The 26,925-nt window shown below is 36.2% G+C and overlaps 1 protein-coding gene across 1 annotated transcript in view; it reads left to right on the top strand.

Annotated features, from left to right (window-relative positions):
• The window catches only part of NDFIP1 (Nedd4 family interacting protein 1), a 50,780-nt gene extending 24,881 nt beyond the window's left edge, over window positions 1-25,899 (top strand). The window contains exons 2-8 of the mRNA XM_057732398.1: window positions 4,152-4,239; window positions 8,082-8,212; window positions 12,151-12,238; window positions 13,778-13,902; window positions 15,828-15,894; window positions 18,760-18,865; window positions 24,853-25,899. Of these exons, the coding sequence (XP_057588381.1) occupies window positions 4,152-4,239; window positions 8,082-8,212; window positions 12,151-12,238; window positions 13,778-13,902; window positions 15,828-15,894; window positions 18,760-18,863 (603 nt within the window). The 3' untranslated portion in view covers window positions 18,864-18,865; window positions 24,853-25,899. The remainder of the gene's footprint in view (window positions 1-4,151; window positions 4,240-8,081; window positions 8,213-12,150; window positions 12,239-13,777; window positions 13,903-15,827; window positions 15,895-18,759; window positions 18,866-24,852) is intronic.
• Window positions 25,900-26,925: the final 1,026 nt, after the last annotated feature.

Below are 26,925 nucleotides of genomic sequence, written 5' to 3'. Positions count from 1 at the left end.
TTCCCACATTGTAGTGTTTTATTTTAAACACCTTTCTTGATGGAGCCTAAATTTATCGCCAGCATTATAGCAAACAAGTCAGAGTTGGGAACCCAGTACAGTGAGATCCTGGGATCATCACAGTATGTGGAGCCTCCGTAATCATAGTGCGTGTTTTTTGTTGGTTATGTTTTTTCAGTTAAAAATAATATTAGTATAATTAATTACTAATAATTAATCATATGATTCTGAAGTGGTGAATTTTAATGGAGTAAAAAATTTCACCTGGAAATGTTTCTTTTTTCCTCATCAAAGAGAAAATGGCAGTTTCTAAGCCAATTGAAATTTCTTTGCTGTTATCTGTTACCCTGGTGTGGGATGATCAAATTTCACATTTCCAGGTTGCTAGGAGACAGGCAACCTGTCTTGTAGATACAGGCATTAAAACTCCTTTATGCTTTATTTCTTAGAATTCTGTATTTCTTAGAATTGTCATGCTTTCTAAAACCTAAATTATGCAGAGGTAACATGATTATTTGACCAAGCTCAGGAAATAGAAAAAATATCAAATCAGAAATATCAAGCTAGGTTTAAATAAAGAACATGACTGGCTACATTAAATTAAGGCAACATTCTTGGAAGTCTGTATTTGCCTCTGCTTTTGCTGCTTTTTGCAACTTTCTTTTTGCTGCTTTTTTGCACTTTTTGCAGTGCACAAGAATGGTTAGGTGGGAGTAGGCTGAGAACATCCTGTCTAGAGAGCTGCAGATAATGTTAAAAGTATTCCAAGTGAACTTGACTCCAGGAACTCTAAATAATTTACTGATTTGGTCTCCCAGGAACATTTGGATTTACTGTAGCTATTTTGCCCAGATGCCTTCTTTTATTTTTTATTTTATTTTATTTTATTTTTTTGTTTTTTTAAGAAGTTTTATTGAGATATAATTGACATACAGTAAACTGCATATATTTAAGGTGTACAATTTGATTTTTTTTCTTATTAGTAATGTATATGAGGCAATCCCAGTCTCCCAATTCATCCCACCCCAAACCACCCCCCCTTTCCTCACTTGCTGTCCATATGTTTGTTCTCTACATCTGTGTCTCTATTTCTGCCTTGCAAACCGGTTGATCTGTACTATTTTTCTAGATTCCACATATATGTGTTAATATGCTATGTTTGTTTTTCTCTTTCTGACTTACCTCACCCTGTATGACAATCTCTAGGTCCAGCCACATCTCTACAAATGTCCCAATTTCATTCCTTTTTACAGCTGAGTAATATTCCATTATATATATGTACCACATCTTCTTTATCCATTCATCTGTTGATGGACATTTAGGTTGCTTCCATGACCTGGCTATTGTAAATAGTGCTGCAGTGAACATTGGAGTGCATGTGTCTTTTTGAATTATGGTTTTCTCTGGACATATGCCAAGTAGTGGGATTGCTGGGTCATATGGTAATTCTAGTTTTAGTTTTGCAAGGAACCTCCATACTGTTCTCCATAGTGGCTGTATTAATTTACATTCCCACAAACAGTGCAAGAGCATTCCCTTTTCTCCACACCCTCTGCAAGATTTACTATTTGTAGATTTTCTGATGATGCCCATTCTAACTGGTGTGAGGTGATACCTCATTGTAGTTTTGATTTGCATTTCTCTAATAATTAGTGATGTTGAACAGCTTTTCATGTGCCTCTTGGCCATCTGTATATCTTCTTTGGAGAAATGCCTATTTAGATCTTCTGCCCATTTTTAAATTGGGCTGTTTTTTTCATATTGAGCTGGATGAACTGTTTATATATTTTGGAGATTAACCCTTTGTCTGTTGATTCATTTGCAAATATTTTCTCCCATTCTGAGAGTTGTCTTTTTGTCTTGTTTATGGTTTCCTTTGTCGTGCAAAAGCTTTTAAGTTTCATGAGGTCCCACTTATTTATTTTGTTTTTATTTTCATTACTCTAGGAGGTGGGTCAAAAAAGATATGTCAAAGAGTATTCTTCCTATGTTTTCCTCTAAGAGTTTTATAGTGTCTGGCCTTAGATGTAGGTCTTTAATCCATTTTGAGTTTATTTTTGTGTATGGTGTTAGGGAGTGTTCTAATTTCATTCTTTTACACGTAGCTGTGCAGTTTTCCCAGCACCACTTTTTTTTTTGGCACATGGGCTTAGTTGCTCTGTGGCATGTGGGATCTTCCTGGAGCAGGGATCGAACCTGTGCCCCCTGCATTGGCAGGCAGATTCGTAACCACTCTGCCACCTAGGAAGCCCTCCCAGCACCACTTATTGAAGAGGCTGTCTTTACTCCATTGTATATCCTTGCTTCCTTTGTCATAGATTAGTTGACCATAGTTTATCTCTGGGCTTTCTATCCTGTTCCATTGATCTATATTTCTGTGTTTGTGCCAGTATCATATTGTCTTTTTAAATTTTTATTTATTTATTTATTTATTTATTTATTTATTTATTTATTTGGCTGTGTTGGGTCTTTTTTGCTGTGCGCGGGCTTTCTTTTTAGTTGTTGTGAGTGGGGGCTACTCTTCGTTGTGGTGCACAGGCTCCTCATTGCCGTGGAAAAGGAAAATTCATTTTATGTTACAATGCAGTTATTTTGGAAATGCCTTAAGTTTAACGTTAGATAACTAGGGTTCCAAAAAATGTGCCCAGATGGTACATGTTGATGAAAATTTGGCAGAAGAATTCTTTTGAAATTGAATGCTTTGCAGTATTAATCAGAAAGGTTTTGTTGGCTTCCAGTATTGAATAGCATAGAGAATGGAGACAGAGGTGGTTTAAGTTTAATATCTACTTCATGTTAGGACAGGTCGGGGTGTCTCTGACCTTTTTATTCTGTTTCATTTCAGGATAGAGTTCTCTGCAGCAGTTGGTTTAGAGGCGTTTGTATTTCACAATTGGCTTGGTTAGCTCTATATATCTTGATGGTACACAGCTGGGACCCACACCCCCAAGTCGGTTACACTGATAATTACTCTTTTAGAACTTTACAGATTGACTCCCATTCTCAGCCACTTCAGTTTTTTTAAGTGTTTTTAATTTTTTCTTTAAAATTATTTTGTAAAATATAGACTCATAAAGCTGCATAAATCATATATATTTATATAACATTTACTAAATATTAATGAAGTTGACATCCACAAAAGCAACACCCAGATCAGGAAACAATACTTGCATCACCTCTGAAGCATATTCCCATCTGCCCACCGATAGACTGTCAGCCAGTTCATCTTTTAAATGAGCTGTAGTCTGTTGTCACAGTGGAAAAATTAAATCACATGTCTTTGTTTATGAAGATGAGTTGGGTAGACTATCTAGACTGGCAGTGGCAGGAAGATACTTTCAGTGTCAGGTATCTAAAGTAACTGGAGCTTTAGATTTGACCAGTGAGAAAGTTACTGAGATACGTAGGAGGAGGGTGTATTGACAGAGGTTATGTGTAGAATTAGGTAAAATTTTATGTTTTTGTAAATATCTTAATTATTTAGGATATAATTTCTATGCACAAACTGAATATAATGGTAAACGTTGGTTTTACTGTGATTTGTCTTTGTCTTAACAGATTGTTATTATTAGATTATTTTTCTAACTGAAAAAATTATACAGGTGATAAACATTCATTACAAAAAATTAGAACATAGGTATACACAAGGGAAAAAAACCCCTCTGATCGCATCTCCTGAGATAACCAGTGTAAACTGTAGATGTCTATCATTATAGACCTGCTTTCCATCACATATCTGTCTTTCAAAACCAAATTATATGATTCATATGGTTTGGTAAACTTAGCTTTTTTCCATGTAACAATACAGCACAAGTACCTGTTCAAGTCATCGAATTTTCTTCATTTCCATTTTTGTGGATACTTAGTAATCCTTTGTGAGATGAACTGTAATTTATTTAATAAGTCCCTTATGATTGGTATTTAGGTTGTTCCTAATTTTTGCTGTAATAGCATTTATAGCTACCTTTTTTGCCTCTGATTATTTCCTTAGGATAAATTCCTGGGAGTAGAATACTTCATAAAGGATTTGCACATTTTAAGGCTTTTGAAAAACATTGCCAAATAGCTTTCCAGAAAGGCTAGTTCAGTTTTCAGGGTTTTCTCTGTTTAATTGGCTTTATGCTTGCATTAAATGTGAAATTTTTATCTAGTTGCAGAATGAAGAAGAGCCTGGAGAGCCGGAACAGGCAGCAGGGGACGCTCCTCCACCTTACAGCAGCATCTCTGCGGAGAGTGCAGGTAGGTAATGGGGAGAGGTGACTGCTGAGCTCTTGAAATGCATTAGCCTATAAAAAGGGATGAGATGGAGCTATATGTAATGAGGTGGATAGACCTAGAGTCTGTCATACAGAGTGAAGTAAGTCAGAAAGAGAAAGACAAATATTGTACGCTAACTCACATATACGGAATCTAAAAATGGTACTGATGAACTCAGTGACAAGAACAAGGACGCAGGTGCAGAGAATGGACTGGAGAACTCGAGGTTTGGGAGGGGGCAGGGGGTGAAGGGGAAGCTGAGACGAAGCGAGAGAGTAGCACAGACATATATATACTACCAACTGTAAAGTAGATAGCCAGTGGGAAGTTGTTGTATAACAAAGGGAGTTCAACTCGAGGATGGAAGATGCCTTAGAGGACTGGGACGGGGAGGGTGGGGAGGACTCGAGGGAGGGTGGAGGGGGAGTCAAGGAAGGGAGGGAATACGGGGATATGTGTATAAAAACAGATGATTGAACTTGGTGTACCCCCCCAAAAATAATAAATAAATAAATAAAATTAAAAAAAGAAAAAAAGAAATGCATTAGCCAGAGACTTTTGTCTGCTATGTGTTTGTTGGTATTTGTGTTTGCTTCAGCTTTCCTTAAGAAGTCTTTGACATTATTTTTAGTTTGTAGCCTGAGGTGAAAAAAACTCATGTTACTGTTCTGCAAAACAGATAAAATCCCATTCCAGTGTAGCTTTTTTTATGGAGCTCAATTTCATTCCTTCAGCTCTTAATATGAAGGAGGTAGAATTCAGGAACCAGGTGATCACCTGTTTTTCCTGTTGTTCTTTTTGTAGTTTACTCATTAGTTGTTTTGCTCTTTGATTCTAGTACGTATGACCTGGAATATAGTATGTAATATTTTTATGTTAATAAATTCTTAATAAAAAAAAAAACTAGAAGTCTCCCAACTATTTCTTTTGTTTCTCATCATGTAAACCCTCCTTAATTAACCTTTTGTCTTTCCATTTTATGCCAGATTATAATTTTCACATGCATGTTTCAAAGGGATGGGGGAGAAGAAAGAAAGTTGCAATAGTTTAGGACTTTTCGTAATTGGATCTTTGTGATAATCATTTCTGCTCTAATTGCTGAAAATTTTGATGGAACCTCTTTCATATTCTCTGAAGCAGAACTATGGCAGAGTGGCAAGTACGTGGCCGATGGTTAGAAATAGAGTAGTACACAGATGTTGGTAGGGGAAAAAAGGCACAAATCACTATTTTGTATACTCACTTTACCTATTTTAACTTGTGGTATATAAATTTGAATATTCTAACAAATATTGGATTTTGTTTTGAATGTACTAAATAAACTAGAAAAGATTGTCATTAAACTTTTCATGGAAACTTAAAATTATGTGAGGTGTCTGTATTGATGGATCCCATTTTTTAAAGATCCTTTGAAATAGGGAAATAAAAATGTTCTTGATTTTCCTCAACTTAAGGTAGTAAGGGGAGTTCCCCGGTGGCCTAGTGGTTAGGATTCTGGGCTTTCACTGCCATGGCCTGGGTTCAATCCCTGGTCGGGGAACTGAGATCTCAGAAGCTGTGTGGTGCAGCCAAAAACAAAAAAAGTTTCCTTAAGGTAGTAGGTATAAGTTTGTTCATGTATTGAGAATTACTATGGGTGAATTCAGATTGTACCTTTCACTTTGTAATAGGACTTTTAATATGATTTGATTAAAAGTAAAAAGAAATTTTTAAGGAAATTATATATGCAGTGTTTTATAATATATACACATACATGCATGTGTCTGTGTACGTAAAATAGTTATTTTGACAAAGAGGAAAATGAGTTTCTTGAATTGGATTAGGTGGCAACTTTCAGTTTCAATAACACATTTTCCTAATTTTCTTCTAAAAGTTTTGATGTTTTATTTTTCCCATTTAGATAGATCTGCGTTTCATCTGGAATTGTTTTTTCTGTATAATGTGAGGTAGTGGTCAAGATTGTTTTTCCATATGGATGTCTACTTGGCCCCACACCATTTATAGAAAAGACCATTCTTCTTCCACTGTACTGCAGTGTCACCTTTGTCATAAATCAAATGACCGTGTGTGTGCACGCGCATGTGTGTATCTGTTTTCTGGACTCAATATTCTGTTCTTTGGTCTATTTATTCATCTTTGTGCCTGTATTTCACTGTCTTAATTCCAGACGTTTATAATCTTGATATCTGGTAATTAAGTCCTTTAGCCTTTTTGTTTTTCAAGACTTCTTTGGTACTTCTTGGCTTTTTGTATTTTCATTTACATTTTAGAATCAGCTTGCCAATTTCCATAAAATGGGGTGAAACAAACAAAAACTCTGCTGGAAATTTAGTTGGGATTGCACTGAATCTGTGCATCAATTTGAAGATAATTAACATCTTTATAATATTGCATCTTCTGGTCTAGGTTAAATCCCTCCCATATATTAAGATCATCTTTAATTTCTCTCAGTAATATCTTATGAGCTTCAGTATAGAGATAATTAGATTTATTCCTAGGTATTTGGTGTGTTTTGGTGCTGTTGTAAATGGTCCATGTATCATTTTATTTTCTGCTTGTTGCTGGCATATGAAAATACAATTGATGGTTTATATTAACTATATGTCCAGAGACTTTCCTAAATTCATATATTAATTCTAACAGTTTGCCTGTAGATACTCTTGGGTTTTCTACGTATGTAATTATGTCATCCATGATTAAGGATAGAATTCTTTTCCAGTCCTTATGTCTTATATTTTCTTTTCTTGCCATATTACATCAACTAGTAGTACCCCTCAGATAATGTTTGATTAGAAGTGATATTAGTTGGCCATTTTTGTCTGATTCTCTAACCTTAGGGGAGAAGGCTTTTAATAATTTACCATTAATTATATTTACTCTAGATTTTTCATAGAAATTTGTGAAAAGATTAAGGAATCATACTCTTCTTTTACAGTATTCCTGATTTGCTAAGTGTTTTTGTTATTACTAGGTATTTTATTAATGCTTTTTCTGCCCATGTGAAGACAATAGAATTTTCTCCTTTTTTCTCTTAATGAGGTGAATTCTGTTGATTTATAATTTCAGTAATAAACTACAGTAAAATTGGAAGTTAATTACAATTAACCAAAGAGGAAAAAAGAGAAAATGTTAATCTTGATAAAGTATAGGAATTTTTTCAAAATTCTTAAGTTCTTTAAAAAATTGTGTAGAAATTTAATCCATTTGTAAATAGATCTTTTTTAATAATACATATTGAATCTTTTATTATAGGAGTCAATGAGAATGAAGATGCAACATTAAAAAGAAGGAATGTAAGATTTCATACAAATAAATAATGGTTCTGTAACTGAACCTGTAATTACCTTAGGCATGTCACAGAAAACAATGCATGGTAAAAATAATATGAAAGAATAAAAGTGCCAAAATCTGTGAGAAATGAATTTTAACTTTTTTTCAAGTTTATTTTCATGTTTATAAATGAAAGGAAACCATGGTACAGATTTCCAAACACACACAGATGACTTATTTTTAGCTTAAATTTTACCTTGTGCCATTATTAATATTACATGACTTTTGTGAACACACCACATAAACAACCAAAAAAAGTGTTCAAGAGCACTTGGAAGGGAGGGCAAAGTGAATCTGGAATTTAAATAATTGAAAAGTGGATAAATTTAAAAATCATTCCCAGTTTCATGTTCATCTTTAAACATCTTTTGATTCGATTATTCTATATGTACTGTTAGAGGAATGGCTGCTTTTTGTATGCCAGAGTTAGCGGAAATCCTCTTTTTCCTCATTTCAACTAATCAGATAATTGTGACTTCCTTTTTATTCTGCAGCATATTTTGACTACAAAGATGAGTCTGGGTTTCCAAAGCCTCCATCTTACAATGTGGCTACCACACTGCCAAGTTATGATGAAGCTGAGAGAACCAAAGCTGAAGCTACTATCCCTTTGGTTCCTGGAAGAGTAAGTCCAACTTACCATGCTACTTGGTGCTGGTTTTTGGGAATGCAGGTTCTTTGCATTATCCACTTTGTGATATTACTTATGATTAAATTGACTAGTAAAAGTACAGCTTGTCTTTAAAAGCAGATATATTTTCTTTTGGGGTAGTAAACTCATTTCCTAGAAATGATGAGGTAAAAGATACAAATGAGCAGAAAAATCACTAGTCAAACCAGCTTATTTTCCCTGTATCTCTGCTACTACCATCACTTTGTCAAGTTCCTTGGCATGGCTGAAACATCTTGGAGCAGGAGCTGCAAACCAACTTTGCCTTGCTTGATTCTGCACACTTAATATTTTGGTGTTAGGTAGATAGCTGCTAGGGTGTCTATTGAGAGAATAAATAAGTGGGACCTCATAAAATTAAACTCGGAAGGGCTCTAACAGTCATCTAGATGAACCGCACGCCACCAGCAGTCCAGATCATGCCGTCTGTGGAGGCACAGTGAATTCAGATTCCATCTGGCCCGATGTTAATTCGCAGGAGTCAGGGTGGGGTGTGATGAAAGCCAGTGGAGAATTTTGGACACTCTTCATTCATGATGTCAGACTTTAAGTGATACAGTTGTGGTTTCATAAATATTCATCCAGGTTGAAGCTGATGCAGTGGGGACCTGGGGTCAGATATTGAGAGAAAGGAGAGCAGGATCCAGTCCCCAGAAATGTGGGGCAATCAGGGCTCCAGACTCTAGGCCTGGCAGGGAACTGGAGTAAAAGATAAGAACAAGAACAGAAGTTCAGTCTGGACAGCAATGACACAAGCCCCAGAAGTTCAGGCTTTAGGATAGTACTGCTTGCAGATCACATCTGTTGTGAGGTGTGAAACTCCTAAAACCACTGCTTGGCAGAAGTAATAGTTTATAAGCCTAGTCTAGGCTGATTCTACATGGTGACATACATTCACTTCTTATGGTGCTATGGTGCTAGAGAGAAACTAAGAACCCTCATGGAGCTCATTGTCTAAAGACAAAACAGTCTTAATATAGTTACCATATGTTGGAAGCAAACAACATGGTTGATACTGTGCTTGGTGCTTATATATATTTTGTATATTGTTTCCAGTCCTCACAATAACCTTGCAAGGTAGAGGTTATATAATCCCCATTTTACAGATGCAAAAATTGAGGCCTAGAGAGAATAAATAATTTGCCCAAAGTCATATAGCTGATAAGTAGTGAAGGTGAGTCAAACCCAGATATTCTAGACTTCAGAGTCCTTATAGGTACTCTCTAGACCTCTTAGATTATGGTCACTGTCCCATGGAAATAGACCAGGAGATTAACTCTGATTAATCACAGAACCCTTTAGAATACTTTTATTCAACACGTATACACGTTTAAGAACTTCTTGTCAAAGCCACAATGAGGTATTACCTCACACCAGTCAGAATGGCCATCATCAAAAAATCTAAAGACAATAAATGTTGGAGGGTGTGGAGAAAAGGGAACTCTCCTGCACTGTTGGTGGGAATATAAGTTGGTATAGCCACTATGGAAAACAGTTTGGAGGTCCCTTAAAAAACTAAAAATAGAACTACTTTATGATCCAGTAATCCCACTACTGGGCATATACCCAGAGAAAACCATAATCCAAAAAGAAACATGTACCATAATGTTTATTGCAGCACTATTTACAACAGCCAGGACATGGAAGCGACCTAAATGCCCATCAACAGATGAATGGATAAAGAAGATGTGGCACATATATACAATGGAATATTACTCAGCCATAAAAAGGAATGAAATGGAGCTATATGTCATGAGGTGGATAGACCTAGAGTCTGTCATACAGAGTGAAGTAAGCCAGAAAGAGAAAAACAAATACTGTATGCTAACTCATATATATGGAATCTAAAAAAAAAAATGGTACTGATGAACCCAGTGACAGGGCAAGAATAAGGATTCAGAGAATGGACTGGAGGACACGGGGTGGAGGGGGGGGCGAAGGGGAAGCTGGGATGAAGTGAGAGAGTAGCATAGACATATTTACACTAGCAACTGTAAAATAGATAGCTAGTGGGAAGTTGCTGTATAACAAAGGGAGATCAGCTCGATGATGGGTGATGCCTTAGAGGGCCAGGACAGGGAGGGTGGGAGGGAGTCACAGGAGGGAGGGGATATGGGGATATATGTATAAATACAGCTGATTCATCTTGGTGTACCTCAAAAGCTGGTACAAGAGTGTAAAGCAATTATATTCCAATAAAGAGCTTAAAAAAAATTCTTAAGGGGTTCTATTATTCAGCAAACATGTATAGAACACTTTTTTTATATAATGTGCTATGTATTTTGCACTGGATAGGTGGAATGCTTCTGCCGTACAAGAGCTTAAAAATCCAGTTGGGGAAAAGGTCCATAAAGGCCCACAAGGAGCAGCATTAGAGCAGTGAGCGTTAAGAACTGTGATTTTAAGTGATCATGGGGAAGATGGGATTTGAAGTGGGCCCCGAGTTTTGATGGATAAGAACATTCCAGAGGAATAAGCTCAGAAAGCAGATGTGAATCAGCCAGGTGCAGGGTAGATTCTGTGGTTGTAGTAATTGGTTTTGCTTGAGCGAAGAGTTTGTGACCAGAACTGAAGGTTGTAGAATCTTCTGAATGCTAGGCTGAGGTGTTTAGACTTACGTATAGGTCACACACTGAATACTTCAAAGTTTTTAAGCATGGGTATGATAAGACAGGTATGATGTTTTAGAAACATTAACCTAGCAGCAACAATTTGTAGGAGGAATCCTGGTGGTAGAGGTACCAAGGACAGAAAGAGCAGTTAGAAGACATTTGCAGTATTATTAGGCATTACTTCCAGGTATTTTTATAGTATATCTTTGAGTAATTATGCAAGAAACAGAATTACTTCCTAATTTGGCAAAGTCTGTTTATCCTGCTAATGTGAATTCAGAATACTAGCTGTTTTGTATTTTAAAAAATATAAAACAAGCACATTCACATATAAATTTCAAATAATAGAGGAAAGGTGTTACTGCCACTGCGACTTCTTTACTTCCCATTCCCCAGGGGAACCAGTTAATAGCTTGTTTATGGATTTCCCAGTCCCTTTTCTGTGTAGGGCAAGTTTAGGTTCTCCCTAAAGTTTTATTTATTTATTTTTTTCATTTGAGGAACCCTCATTGGACCGTGTTACATCTACCAGTTTTACTTTTAAGCATATATTCATTTATTTTTCAATTTCTCAACACACACCTACAATTAGCTGAAAAGGTAAGCTACATATGTTGGTGTCAGTGTTGGTCAAGATCATGTTCCTTCTAGACTTGCAACACCATGTTTTCAGGTTAGAATGGAAAGAATCCTATCTGCCAATAAGATTGGAAGTGAGATTGTTTCAGACCTGTATCCCAATATAAACAAATGGTTATGCAGCAGTGGGCAGCGCTGTTAGACTCTTCATGTGTGATCCCACGATCTTCCCCCCACCCCCCCAGTCTTGTAAAGCACTTGAGCTATTCAGTGATACGTTCTTAACAGGCCCAGGATTACTAATATTCTGGGCTAAACAGGCCCTAGATTACTGATATTCTAGAATTTAAGCCAAATGTATAAGAAAATTTTCTTCTTTTTCTTTATGTACATTTCTTTTATATATATATATAGAAGAGTGAATAGTTCTTTGTGAACTTTGTAATCTTGAAGTGTATTGTTAAAGAACTTGAGTTATAAAGTGAAAAATTCCTTTCATTCAGAAAAAAAACTATATCTTTTACTTATAAGACAAATGAAAATTTTAACATATACTAAGCCTTAATGCTCATAGTTTTGAATTGAGCAAAAGCAGCAAATTTTTTCCTTGGAACTCACTTTTGTCCCTTTCTCTATTTTTCTTGATGTGTTTCCTTTGCCTTGAAATAATTTATTGTGAATTTACCTTTTCTTTTCATTTAGGATGAGGACTTTGTGGGTCGGGATGATTTTGATGATCCTGACCAGATGAGGATAGGAAACGATGGGATTTTCATGTTAACTTTTTTCAGTAAGTATATACACACAGCAGAGCTACTTCCCACAAACCAGAGTGCTTTGGATTATGAGTGAATATGACTGAATCAAAAGAAGTAGTTGAGCTAATACATTATATTTATTTACATATATTTAATACATTATATTTATTTTAATATATTTTATTTAATATATTACTGAAATGTTCAGAGCTTAGTACACTTTTATCTTAGTATCCTTTCTTTTTATCTTCTGTTTCTGTGACTGTCTATGGAAAATATAATTAAAGCAGTTATGGGGGATGCTACATTTTTACATGAGCTAAACTTCATTTTTCCGATCTTCAAGGCCCCTTAGCATTCATCCTACTCATTCCTGACCTGTAGAATAGGAATTAAATGCCTTTGTCTGACGAATTTTTATGTTGCAAGTTTCTATTTTCTAACATATCAAAGTCAGCCCGATTTTCCCCCTTGATGTTATTTTGCATTTAACTTTCCATATGCCTGACTTGAAAGTGAGGAACCATTTCTTTTATTTGCCATATTAAAAAGATATGGGGGTTTCCCTGGTGGCACAGTGGTTAAGAATCCGCCTGCCAATGCAGGGGACACAGGTTCGATCCCTGGGCTGAGAGGATCCCACATGCTGCAGAGCAACTAAGCCCCTGTGCTACAACTACTAAGCCTGCGCTCTAGAGCCTTTGAGCCACAACTGCTGAGCCCACGGGCCACAACTACTGAAGCCTGCGTGCCTAGAGCCCGTGCTCTGCAACAAGAGAAGCCACCACAATAAGAAGCCTGTGCACTGCAATGGAGAGTAGCCCCCGCTCTCCACAACTACAGAAAGCCCATGCGTAGCAATGAAGACCCAATGCAGCCAATAAATAAAATAAATTCTTTAAAAAAATTAAAAAAAAAAAGATATGAAGGAGTTGCAGTGCTTTTAGAGGTGGCGTGTTATGTAACCTGTCAAAATTCACAGAAGCAGGAGGATGAATGACTTCAGTCAGATTATTTGGGGGCACTGATTTGATGTTCAGATAATGTTTATTTACTCAGGTGTGACACATACAGTAAAGGGCACAAGTCGTAAGTATGCAGTTTGGTGATATTAAGGCATTTTTGAAAGTGTATAGCAGTAGGTGTAGTAAGATAACACCTGATATTCAGAGACTGTGTTTTCTTGTTCACTTTGGGGAGGAAAACAGGATGGATGTTTTAGGGAAGTAGTGTAAGGGTTGTGGAGGGTGGGCTAAGCTCTTTATTTTTTTAATGTTTAAAATATATCTCTTCTTTTTTCTTTAAGAACTTTTATTGAGATACAGTGACATACAATAAACTGCATATATTTAAAGCATACAATTTGGTATTTTTTTTCTTATTAGTAATGTATATATGGCAATCCCAATCTCCCAGTTCATTCCACCCCAACCCTCCCTGATGGGCTAAGCTCTTTTATCCTTGGGAAAGCCATTTAAGCAGAAGCAAGTGCAGAGGGCACCCTTGGGGCACTCTTACTGCTTGGGTAACAGGACACATCTGACCTCTTTTTTTTCTCTTGGCTTTTACAGTGGCATTCCTCTTTAACTGGATTGGGTTTTTCCTGTCTTTTTGCCTGACCACTTCAGCTGCAGGAAGGTATGGGGCCATTTCAGGATTTGGTCTCTCTCTAATTAAGTGGATCCTGATTGTCAGGGTAAGTTGTGCACCAGCAATGATAATGCGTAGAGAAGCAATAAGTAGAATAATTTTGAATATTTGACTTTTTTTCGTTTGCTTTTTTGGAATTGTCTCAACATTTAAAATGACTTTTGGTTTGTCTTTGTTCTGGTCTCATGGAATTGAACCTAGATCGGTTTCAGTTGGTTCATGAACACAAGTTTTGTAGTCAAATCTAGTGAATATTGGTGGTCCAAGGGCATCTATCCTTGTTCTCCAGCTGCTTTCTCTGTTTTTAATGTTTATAATGTGATAATACATGTATTTGTTCTGAAATTAGTTGTTTTTATAATAAAAGACCCTTATCACCTCTCTGGTATCTCATCAAAAGCAGACATTTCTCTCATTAATGCTACTGAAGTTTTAGTCTTTCTTCTCCCTTCCCTCTCTTCTTTTCTCCCTCCTTCCTGCCTCCCATCCTTCCTCCCTCCCAGGATTGGTTATCAGTAGCATCATTGGTTATGCCAAAATGTTTGGAGAGCCAAAACTGTTTAACAAGCCCTACTCCATTAGGGGCCCTTATCTCTAAAGTAAATTAGAGGGAGATCTTCAGTGATGTAGGAGTTACCAATTTTAGAATTGCATGAAGTAATTTAAAGTTGTAAAAGATCCATCTCTTAAAGGGTCCTCTGATTTCAGACAAGTTTACTGCCATTGTTAACTTTATATATAAAACCAATGTGTTTATCATAAATTGACATTATTAACAAATTAAAGGGTGTTGACTGAGCACTAGAGTTTTTCAGTTATTTATTCTAAAGCAGTTGTTAACATTTTTATAATTCCAAGTTCCTTTGAGAATCTGATAAAAAATTAAGGACTTTTCTCCTAGACAACTAATATATACTCACCTGAAACATGGACTGTAGGTTAAGAACTCAAGCCCTAAAGAGGTTTTTCATTCCTTCTCTAAACATTGTTATTTTATTAAGAAATAAAATACTGTATTTTAATGCTCAAACTGTGCTAAAGTCCAAACTGTTAAAGCCTGCAATAGAAAACAAGATCAAATTACCAATCTTTTTATTTTTTACTAAATTTTTAACTAAATTTTTAACTAAATTAAATGAATCAGCTTATATTAGGATGGCTTTGTGAGTAACAGAAAACCTAGTTCAAATGGCTTAGAAAACAATGGGGAAATTTTATTTCCGGTGAAAATAAGTCTTGACATGGAGGTTTAGTCAGATGTGTCACTGACATCATCAAGGACAGCCGACAGTCTGCTCAGCATGTTGGTGTAGCTGCTCCTCGCTCAGGGTTAAGATGGCCAAGGCAGTCTTAGGTATCACATCAGAAATACAACAGGTTCAACAGAAGAAAAGGAACTATTTCTTCTCCTCCTTTTCTTTTCAAGCGCTAGGAAACCGGCTCAGCAGCCCTCAGTTCCCATTGGCCAGAATAACATCATGTGCTAGTCCCCGGCAGAAGAAAGTGGTTATCATGATGTATGTGATAAAGCTTCCAAGGTCAAGGCATGGCTGGAGGACTAGGAACAAAATCAGGGATCATTAGAGAGGAGGTCAAATAGTTGGGTTTGTCACTGGAAAAGTAGCATCAAGACATATTTCTAGAAGGGAAAATAACATGTGGGCAAAAGAAAAAAAAAAAAAAGAATTTTAAAAAAACCAAACAGGTTTGAGCACTTTCAAAACAAGGCATGTGTAAAGCCGGAAGTTATCATATTTCAAGATTGCTTATCCATGAAAGGGAATATATTTGTGTATATCGTAATCATTTCACATCTGTACTATATAGAATACTTTCACTAATTTTTTAGAAATTTTTGTAAGAGCTAAATGAACAGCATTCGTATGTGAGATAAAATCTTGTCTTTTGTCAAGCTAAAATGTGAAATTATGTCTGCTGAGGTGCTCTAAAGTGTTTTGCTTTATTTTCCAGTTTTCCACTTACTTCCCTGGATATTTTGATGGTCAGTACTGGCTCTGGTGGGTGTTCCTGGTTTTAGGTAAGTACTTTTAACAAAGACAAAGGAAAGAAAAGATTATGTTGAATTTCAGAAGTAAAATTACTTTAGTAAACCGTCATCTCACTTACTATACAGTAATATATTAGCAATAAGTATAAGTTTTAAAATATTTCAAAGGTTAGGCTGTTGTCACCATCAGAGTAACTTACATGTTCATAGAATGTCTCTTAGTGGTGATAAATTTTTCCTAACCCATGCATATACACTTCTCACATTTCCCATGTGGCCAGAGAGGCAACACTGATAAGATCGACTTTTTATAATCCATAGATCCTTTTTCCCTTTGTGAGTTATTGCCACAGAGAGGGTTCACAAGCTCAACCCTAAATTGCTTATAGGTATATTGTAACCAATTGAACTACTCATGAGTGTATGTGGCCTATCTTCAGTTGGATCTGTCAGTAGAAAACAGAAAATGTATAGCCTTACTAGACATAACTTCTGGAAGAACTGTCATTGGGTTTACAGAATTCTGTAGTTTGCTGTTGGTGAGAATAAGAATTATTTTGTGATGAGAGGGAGGAATTTTTTTTTTTACTATACCAGCCATTTCAGGTTGTTAGTCTTAAGATTATACTTATTAGTCTAAATTTTTATTTTAAAATCTTTTCTTCCAAGACATCTTCAAGCAAAGAAATGAGCAGTGTAGTGAATTCTGTTGGCTGCTTCATTCTTTGTAGAGAAAAATATATATGATTCAATAATAGACCATCATTACTGCTGTCATTTCTACAAAATAACAATAGGGACATCTTGTCGCTGTTAAAGATGGTATAATGCTTCACTCTGCTTCTGTGACATTGTTTTCTCCCATCCTAACATTTCTCCTGTTTCAGGCCTTTTTGTTGTCTCCTTGAGTAGAATCCTTGGTTCCAGGGCTGCTAATGGGTCTGGCTAGCACAGTGCAGGACCCTTGCCCAACAGGTGCTTAATATATTAAGGACTTTACCTAGGGTAACAGAGCCACGCATTGCTGACCCTACATTTTACTTAGAAAATACGTTACCCGTGATGCCATCTCCCACCTCCCCAGTAGCATCATTTACTTTACTATTAGTCATTGGCATTCCAAGGAAAGAGACACAGTGATTTTTACCCCTTCCCTTGATTATTGAGAAACTTGGTAATTTAAACAATGACCTACAAGAGAGTTACTTCAGAGGTGTAGTTCCTTGACTTGCCTATTCTCTAAACTGTATCTTTAAGAGAAAGTCTGGCTTCTCATCTTCCACCAAGGCTAAAGTCCAAGCAAATCCTGAATAGACCAAAAAAGAGCCATTAAGCATAATTTTAGGTTGATTGTTGACAGAATAGATAATTTAAAGAAATTTAATGGGCTGATTTCCTTCATATAGTACAGTTTCATGGGAGATGAATTTATAATACATTGTAATTGATCATTCTTCCTATCTTACTGCTTACTGGTAAGCAAAAAATGGTGACTTTGGATGTACTTAGTTTATTTGGATCCAGTGTTTGGATCATTTTTGAAACTTCTTGCAGAGAGAACCTTTTCTTTTCTTTTTTTTTTTTTTGAGTTTTTCCTGCAAAGACCAGGTCTATACATAGTTCTCAAGCTGGCAGCTCACAAGCTGCATCTAGCCTGTAGTTGTGGTTTATATGTTCCACGGTTATTTTCAGAGGTTTTTTTTTTTATTAGTTATTGTATGAAAACCAAGAACTTTCATATAAAATATCTGAATTTTTTTAACTTTTCAAAATTGAAATATCTAGCAAAAGTGACCTGTATTCCCACATGGCACCCATCTTTTGACTGGAGCTGGGTTGTGTAGTCATTTGTTGATTTTGGTGTTCACTGTGCTCAATGCTGATGACTCCTGGTTACTGCCAAAAAATCATTTCTGTATGAGTGCAGAGTCGTCCACTACTTGCGTATATTTTTAAATGTGTATCCAAAAGAAGGTGATTGCTTAGAGCTGGGGAGGGGGAGATGGAAGGAGGGTAGGAAATGGGGGAGTGGCTGCTTAATGGGTACAAGATATTTCTGGGGGCAATAAAGAATTCTAAAATTGGATTATAGTTTTAGCTCTACTAAAAGCCAGAGAATTGTACACATTAAATGAGTAAACTTCATGGTATTTAAGTTATATTTCGATAAAGGTGTTTAAAAAAATGTGTCTAAGGCTCAGGGACCATCACTGGAGGAGGAGGGCCAGGAGTGTGTGAGCTACCATTGGAGGGGCCTCATCACCTTCCCCGCTGACTCTTAAATTAAGAATAGAGAAATAGAGTTCAGAGTTGAGAAGTTGAGAATTGCTGTAAAGGTAAGGGGAGCCTGACATCTAGTGGACAACGTTATGTACTGTCGACGGAAAAAAAAAAGAAACCCATGACAAGAAAGGATGGAATTTTTTTTTTTTTTTTTGAGAAAAGCACAGTTTATAACCTCTCTATTTTTAGACTTAATTATCTTGGAATCCTTTTTTGGAACTCAGAAGGTGGATTTTGGGAATTGCCTGGCCATCCAGTGGTTAGGACTCCAGAGTTGGGGGCGGGGAAAATGGGGGTAGAGAAGGTAGGTTTTGATAATGCATCTGAATGAAACTTCGAAATGTAAATGTTTGGCCCCATCTTATGTCTTCTTTCCTTTTTAGACCAATTAGATTCTCAGTGTGCAAAAGAGACTTTGGCTCTTGAGATTATGTGTTCTCGTTGAGAAATGGAAAATTTGGTGTGGAAATCCTTTGGAAATTTTAGAGGAAATTGTGTTTTGATAGCTTTTAGCAGAAAAATGATGAAGTATTGATATCGGAGGGATATTTCTGGGGAGTGGATTTAATATGGGAATTATAAACTCATTTTGACTTTTCTTTTTTTAATTAGGCTTTCTCCTGTTTCTCAGAGGATTTATCAATTATGCAAAAGTTCGGAAGATGCCAGAAACTTTCTCAAATCTCCCCAGGACCAGAGTTCTCTTTATTTATTAAAGGTATTAAAGAAAAATAAACTTTATTCTAGTCCCAGTGTAATCATGTGATGCATTGCAGATTACTATTCAGGTTTAGAGTAGCGTATACACCCTGTAGTACAGGATATAGAGAAGGTAAGGAAGCCACAGTCCTTGCCTTTTCGTTTCTAGTTTAGTAAGGGGTGTCGCTTTAAAAACAAATATGTATTAAAAAAGGCAAGTTAGAAAAACTATTAAAAAAGGCCAAAGGAAAAAATATTATCTCATATTCAGACAATGCAGAAGAGGCTCGACTGGGACTCAAGGTCCTAGATCGTAGAATCGTGAATCCTGGAACCACTGCTGTGGTTGTAGCAGTTTCAGTTGACAGTGCTAAGAAGGAGCCTTTCAGGCCTAGTCACTCAGCTCAGTTATGTGTCAGGCCTGCTGTCCCTAAATCAGAGTTGGGAGGCACCACGAGTGCTTTAGAACTCCTTTTGCCTGGCTACTGACAAGCCCACCAAGGCTTCCATCTTTTAAAATTAGTCAGGGAGGCTTTCCTGGTCCCTTTCTTCAGATTCACTTCCTGATATCACCATTCAGCTGAGAGGGTCAAACCCAAGGAAAGGAAGGGAAGAAAAGGGCCTTTTCCCCTGTCTAGAATAAGAGGACTAAGTCTTGTCAAAGCTCTTTGGTTCTCCTGTGGTTTTCGCCAGAGGCTGACTCCATCTTACATCACCAGCTGCAAAAAGGAGGAGATAGGGAATCTTGGGAAAGAGTACACCAGAGAGAGGTCTCTGGTAACAAAATCTAATGGGTCTTCTTGGAATTGACTCTTTGTTCCTTAAGACTGTTGAGGGCAGGTGGGGCCAGACTGGTTGAAGGCCTGGGGCAAGGATTTGTGAAGGTTGTTGCAGTTGAGATAAACCTTAGATGATAGGTAGAAAGTGCAAATGATAGTGGAAACTGTTGGGTGGGGAAGCATTTCAGAGTCACCTGAGGCCAAGTGTTGAACAGGAATAGAAGCAGGGAAGTATGGAGCTGGCTTAAGGGACAGCAGTTTGATTGTAGCATAAAGGAGTGTTAAGGATTAAGGCTGGAAAGCCAGGCTGAGACAGTCTTCTCAGATGTCTTGAGCACTAAAAGCCCATATGCAGTGGAACTGTCGAACTCACAGAGCAGCCCTTTAAACCCAGTGATGTGTTGGCCCAACACAAGGCCGACTCCACATGAGCATCAGTTTGTTCAATATTTGCTGTTGGGTCATCATAGTTGAGTAGCGTTCTCAATTTTGAAGATTTGTGGTGGTCTCAGAATATATGCTTCTAGAAAAGAAAGTATCTGTCATATTTAATTTGCCAGGTGGTGAGATAGTATTGAAAGTTTTTAAGCAATAGAATAGTATGATGAGAACTTCTTAAATGAAACAAAAAATTTTTCAAGCAGGGTGTAATAGTAATAACTATATTTGTCAACTTTTCTATATATCAGATACTGTAATAAGCATTTTACATGTATAATTAAATGTACTTACATAAGTAACAAAGGTTGTAGTGACAGATAAGCTCAGATACATGCATGGTAGTGTATATTCATAAGGCATTTCTTATTTCTTATTAAAGCATGGAAAGAACTTAGGTTCTGTTGGTTAAAGTCAGTTTCTTTAAAGGAATGTGTACTTTTATTTAAGGGAAAATTTTAGCCATTAAGAGTACCACTTGTGTTTATGACTTTTTTTTGTTGTTGAAGAAAGGGAATATTTTTATTACATGTTTAAAATGTCCTGAGTGGTATGTCCTGAATTTGAATTCATTTACACAGTCTGGGCACACATGGACATACACCACTGGCCTAGGCCCTAATGCCTATGATGTGTCTGTGTTTATGTCTAGAACATCCTAACTTTAAGAGGCTTGTCAGATATTTTGTGTGGTTTTATGCAGTTACCATTGTCATCTTTTTTCTTCCCCTGCATGTCTGATTATAATTTATAGTTACTTCTGAGCCTTAGGTTTAACTCTTACCTACCATAGATTCAAAAGTTAATTCTTTGGGTTGCCACAGTTCTCCATATGATGAATACTCAAAATCACCTACAGATTTCCCCGCATCCATTGGTGCCCAGAATATCCTGAGGGGACAGATTCCTCCCTCCCTCCCTCCCTCCCTCCCTTCCTTCCTTCCTTCCTTCTGTGGGTCTAGTCTAATGGTAGCTTTGAATTTCTAAATGGACTGAGGTCACACCTCTGTCTGTTCTCTTCATTCTTCAGTTAGAAGGCAATTTCAGGCTTTATTAGGAGTTGCATACATTCTTCATCTTGCTTCTGATACGTGACAGGTTGACATGACAATACAGGTTAAGAGAAAGCCTGAACTTCTCAGTTTTCCTGTATTGTTAGAGATTTTGAGGGTTTTTTTGGTTTATTTGTTTATAAAATTTGTTGTTTATTGTTTTGATTTTCTAAAACTTCTGAAATGTTTTATGGGTATATTCTAAATGTAAAACAAAGCATCTTAAGGGTTATGATTTGAAGTAGCCCTTAGTTAAGTAATAATGCTATTGGAGCTGTGAAGAAATATTATAGACCTGGTATTCTCTGTATTTTGGAGTCAGAAGCCTTACAGTGCTTTAGGAGTTGTCAGAAACTTAGAGGTACATGAGAGTCCCCCATTGGAGGTCTTAGTAGGGTTTCTTTGCTTTCCTGTCTGACTTTGATATCCTCGTTGATTTCAAATTGTCCCAGACATGCCCAGAGGATTCAGAGCTCTAAATTAGGGGTTTAGGGACTTAGAGCAGCATTTAGAATTTTAATGACTTCCTTACCAATTTTCAGTATCCCCAGAGGGAACCCAAAAAGCTGTAATATCCCATGGGACTGAATTTCCTTTGTCCATTTGACAGAGGTAAGAAGTGTCCATCCAGATTCAAAAGTAGAATGTTTTCTTTCTCTAGCTCAGAGGAAATTTAGTTTAACTTAATTTGAAGATGTAATGGAAAACCATCATGATGATGTTCTTTTCTTTCACTGAGACCTCTTACTTTCTTTACTGGAGGTATCACTAGTTAAAAGCTAACCATGGGCTTACTTTTTGCCAGAAAGCCACAGGTAGGGAATTTCTAAAATAACTTTGCCATAGAGAAAAATAACTCAATTCCTATGCTAAGATCTGGCAGTGTACTAGGAAAAAGTATAAGAATAGTGACTTTTCTATTCAGGCTGCCCAAAAGATACACTCATACAAACAAACAAACCTTGAAATGACCTCAAAAGGTCTTCTTTCTAACCAGCCAAAGTAGATATTATAAAAGCTGAACACTAAAGTTCACATACTACCATCATAGGGCAGCTCTAAGGTTCCCTTTCGGAGCTCATTTGAGCTTATAAAGGAAATCTGGTTTCCTGCCTCACAGCAAGAAAAGCCAGAAGGAACTGCTAGAGCTGGGCACAGTGGCGGCAAGAAGTAAGTGACTGTGAGGAAACAGGAAAAACGAAATATTCCTTCTATGTTGTTTAAAAAGAAACAGATACCTTTCAGAAACATCTTTATCAGAAATGGTCACAAATGTAAACTGTGCATACTTTATCTTATTTGCCAGTTAACTAGAAAATAAATTTTTATTGAGTACCACTTCCTCTGATGCTGCCAGGTAATTGAGGAGTTAGCTGTAATAACTGCAAGGTGGTAACACAGTTAACTGATATCTAACACTACTCCAGAGCACTTGTTTATACGAAGTATAATGGATCTTAAATTTGTTGCCTTAACCACATCTGAAATAGGAGGGAAGAAAGTTTGTCAGCCCTGGCGTCATTAATGACATAGGGCCCTTCATAATTAGATAATGATTGCTGTGACCTGGTGAGCTATACATATTAGGCATCAGATATCTTAACTTTTTTCCATATGATGATAAATGTTTTCATTTCTTTTTTCTATAATCTTCCCCCTCCTCCTTAATACGTCTTTATTTTTAATTCACCTCAAGTTAGTTTGACTTATTTGAACTGTGTTATAAAGTAGCAAGGCAGTAGAAAATGTTTCCAGAGAAATTTTTGCTTAAAAAACAAAATCACACAGTGTCCAAGAAAAAATAGTTGTCTTCCTCTTGAAATTAAATGATCTGTAGGCTATTGGATTCCTTTTGTTTCTGAAGTGATCTAAAGTTGACTAATGATATCCACAGTCCCTAAAACCTGTCTCTTTTCCAGTTTGCATTCCATCATTGTTTTTGTAACAACTTGTGAGTCAAGTTGATCTGAAAAGGCCTTCAGGCCTTAAAGAGCAATGAGTGCCTCTCTAGCAATTTTTTTCATTTGGAATTTGTATGGTGATTGAGATCACCCAGTAGTAACCTATCTAGGACCTGTTAATGGAGTATAGTTGATTTACAATGTTGTGTTAGTTTCAGTTGTACAGCAAAGTGATTCAGTTATACATATATACATATATATATATTCTTTTTCAGATTCTTTTCCCATATAGGTTATTACAGAATATTATGTAGAGTTCCCTGTGCTGTGCAGTAGGTAGGGCCTCTTAATAATAATGCTTGTTGGGTGACTCTGACTTTGAGGGATCTATTAAAACTAATTTACCTCTGTGGAAGCAGCATGGACTAAGGAAAGTGGCCAGGTAGGTATCCGGACTATATCTCATATTCTTGCAAAACTCTAGTGTTTTGACCTAGTAGTAATTATTATATTGATTTTTATCTATTGATGGAAGCTGATAAAACTGAATTTACTTAGGCTTGTAATGAGTCTAGCTAGCCTCATTGCAAAAATCTCTATTTGACATCTGTCTGCCAATTTTCTTTTTGGTTCTGTTTGGCCTTCAAGATTCCTTATATTCTTGTGTCTTTTCCCTGCACATTCTGAAATCTCCGTGATAAAGAAAAGTTGCTCTTATGTCAATATCATTGGCTTACTTCAAATCAAAACACTAAGTGAATTTAGGAAATTTAGGAAATATTAACTATTAAAAAAGAACATGTTGATTTCCTCCAGTGTTGTAGCTTCTCTGCATCTTGGCAGCCTTTTAAAGATGTATACAGTAGTCTAATCAAAGAAGATAAAAGAGCTGCTTGTGGCTTTTACAGTAATTTGGAAAGATGGAAAAGTGAGCTAGGGGCCTGTGTATGAGCCCATCCAACACTCACTTGGTATAGGGTACCACAACATAGTTTCTCAATAAATATTTAAGTTGTTAACGTATCTCTTTAAAGGAGAGTACTTTTTTTAGCATTAATATAGGGAGTTATTTGTATTTTTTCCCCATGATTTCCATGAGAATGAAACCAATTTATATACCAGTACAGAAGTGCCTGAAAATATTAGATGAAAACTCCATTTAACAAAATAGATGGATATCATTTTGAGAGTATTTCTTTCAGTCACATATATTGCTTTTTTAAAATTGGCGCTACATACTTCACCCCCCCCACCCCTCCAGAGATACATGCCCCAAAATACAGTCACTTTTTTTTTCTAATTGATTGAGGAAGGTACTTGTGGTACCTATGAGTTTATAGTTGTTTTCTAACTTTGCCCTGCTCAAAGTATAGCAAAACATCACTGGCATCCTTATTGGAAATCTTCCTTGTGTAAGATCTGGCAGAATTGGCATGGTAAACAGCTTCAAGTGTGTTTGGAAAATTACATATGAGTTTAGATTCTACTGTCTCTTTGTCCCCACGTTTCAGTCATTGCTGTTGACGTTAAGTGTAGGATAAAGTGCTACTTGAATTCTCTTTTTTTGTTAGAAGTTTTAGAGAGAGACTCCTGACCTAATGGGTTTTAGAGAAAGCATCCAAGTTCTTTCTAGTTCTAGAGTCCTTGATGAGTTTAAGAACCAAAAATGTAATGTTTATTGAATACTATGATGTCAGTATATAGTAATCTTAAAGTTATGTTAAAATGTACTTCTTGTGTCTCCAAACATCCTGCCTTCTTTTGTGACTACATCCTTCTTTTAGCCAAAATAACAACCTAACCAGAGTTTCAATATTCAATATCCTTCTCTGGCAGATGTTTTCTGGCAGAGGCTTTCCTGCATTTATGAATTCTCTCCTAAGAAGCAAGAGAACATCTGCAGGAAGTGAATCAAGATGCGGAACACAGAGGAATAATCACCTGCTTTAAAAAAATAAAGTACTGTTGACAAAGATCATTTCTCTCTATTTGTTCCTAGGTGTAAAACTTTAATAGTTAATGCAAAATTCTGTAATCATTGAATCATTAGTGGTTAATGTTTGAAAAAGCTCTCGCAATCAAGTCTGTGATGTATTAATAATGCCTTATCTATTGTTTGTAGTCATTTTAAATAGCATGAGCCTTGTCCCTGTAGTCAGTAGGGGGCAGTCTTGCTTTATTCATCCTCCATCTCAAAATGAATTTGAAATTAAATATTTTAGTGTAAGATATGTATAATGCTGGCCATTTAAAAAAGGGGTTTTCTCAAAAGTTGAAACTTTTGTTATGACTGCATTTCTGCACATAATCCATTTTGCTGTTAAAATTAATCTAGAAATTTATTTAATTGTACTGTGAACACCTGGAAGCAAAATCATAGTGCAAAATGCATTTTAAGGTGTGGTCAAGAATATGTTGTTAATTGGTAAATAATAAGCATTAATTTTTTATAGTCTGTATTCTAATTCTGCAGTACCTTATTCTGTGTTGTGTACCTAAGGGATTGTAGAGGTGTTGTCACTGTATAAAATAGAAAGGACAAAGACAGATGCAGCATAATTACTAACAAAATGCAGTTGTTGACACTTTCTGTATGATTAGAATCCTTACCCCTTTTTTTCTTTTTCTTTTGTCTCCTGATGATTAGGCCAGGGGCTAGGAGTAGGGAAGGGATTAGGTACTAGGAGCAAAGAAAGAATTAGCTTGGAACTTTTGAGATGATCCCTAACATACTGTACTACTTGCTTTTACAATGTGTTAGCAGAGACCAATGTGTTATAAATGTAGAGTGATGTGCTTTCTGCCAAGTGGTAATTCACCCTGGTTTGCTATGTTAAAGCTGTAAATACAACAGAACATTAATAAACGTCTCTTGTGTAGCAATTTTTGCTGTGAATTAGTGTTTAATTTCTTGGTTTGCACTTGTTAATTGCTAATGCATTTTTTTCTGATCTTTGTAGATTAATACAGAATCATTCAGTAAATGGGTTAAAATAGGGAGGAATTGTAGAGATCTTAAATCATTCTGGAATTCCCAATCATGCTTCATTTTTTAGACATAATCTTAGATGATTTATTTCCAATATTTTCTGCATGTTTCCTGCCTTTGCCCTTTTCTCAGTTGAACACAGCCAACAGGTTTAAGTCCTGTGAGCATCCAGTTGAAGTGAAAGATTTCTCATTCCTCCTGATATCTATTCTTGTCTCAATTGTGTTCAATTTAGAGACCAGTGGTTCTTACAATATCAGTCATTTAATTTTCCCCCTCTTCCACTTATTCAAAATATAAAGAAAAAAATGTAGCAAGATGGTCAAATAACTATACAAACCAGCACTAGCATGGTATGATAGCTGCAAATGTTCATTTATCTATTGCATGCGAACATCCAGGATAAGCTTAGAAAGTCTGTTCCTGGGTGTCAATATGTAATGCGCAGAGTGTACATTATTTGAAAACCAAACAGGAAAACCGAGTACCTCCTGGATCAACATTTCAGTGATCATTCGTTCTGACTCATTTATTGATTACTATAAGTAATAGTATATAGTATGTTCTTGTTTAAAAGTTATATTTTACAATAGATAAGCAGGGGTGGGGTTGAAAGTCTTTGAAGATTTTTTTATATTTTGAATTAGATTATACCAACAATAGAGTTTAGAGGAGTTTATAGCCTCTCATGGCCTGTGTTTCAGAATGAATATATCTTTAATCATCTGAATAAATTTGGATATGTGCAACAGAGAGAACTATTTAAATTATCTTATAGGACAAAATAAAGGTGCCCTAAATCACATTAACTAAAACATTGTAGTCTCGCTTTGTTTATTCCTTAGGTCCTGTACCTTATTTGGCTGTGTATATTTGAGGACTGAAATATTTGGAAGTCTTATTTCTGCATATTTGGTATC

Source organism: Hippopotamus amphibius, chromosome 1 (assembly GCF_030028045.1).
Source record: "Hippopotamus amphibius kiboko isolate mHipAmp2 chromosome 1, mHipAmp2.hap2, whole genome shotgun sequence".
Classification (NCBI taxonomy): domain Eukaryota; kingdom Metazoa; phylum Chordata; class Mammalia; order Artiodactyla; family Hippopotamidae; genus Hippopotamus; species Hippopotamus amphibius.
Note: the sequence above shows the minus strand (reverse complement) of the source record. Positions and strands in the feature narration are given on the sequence as shown.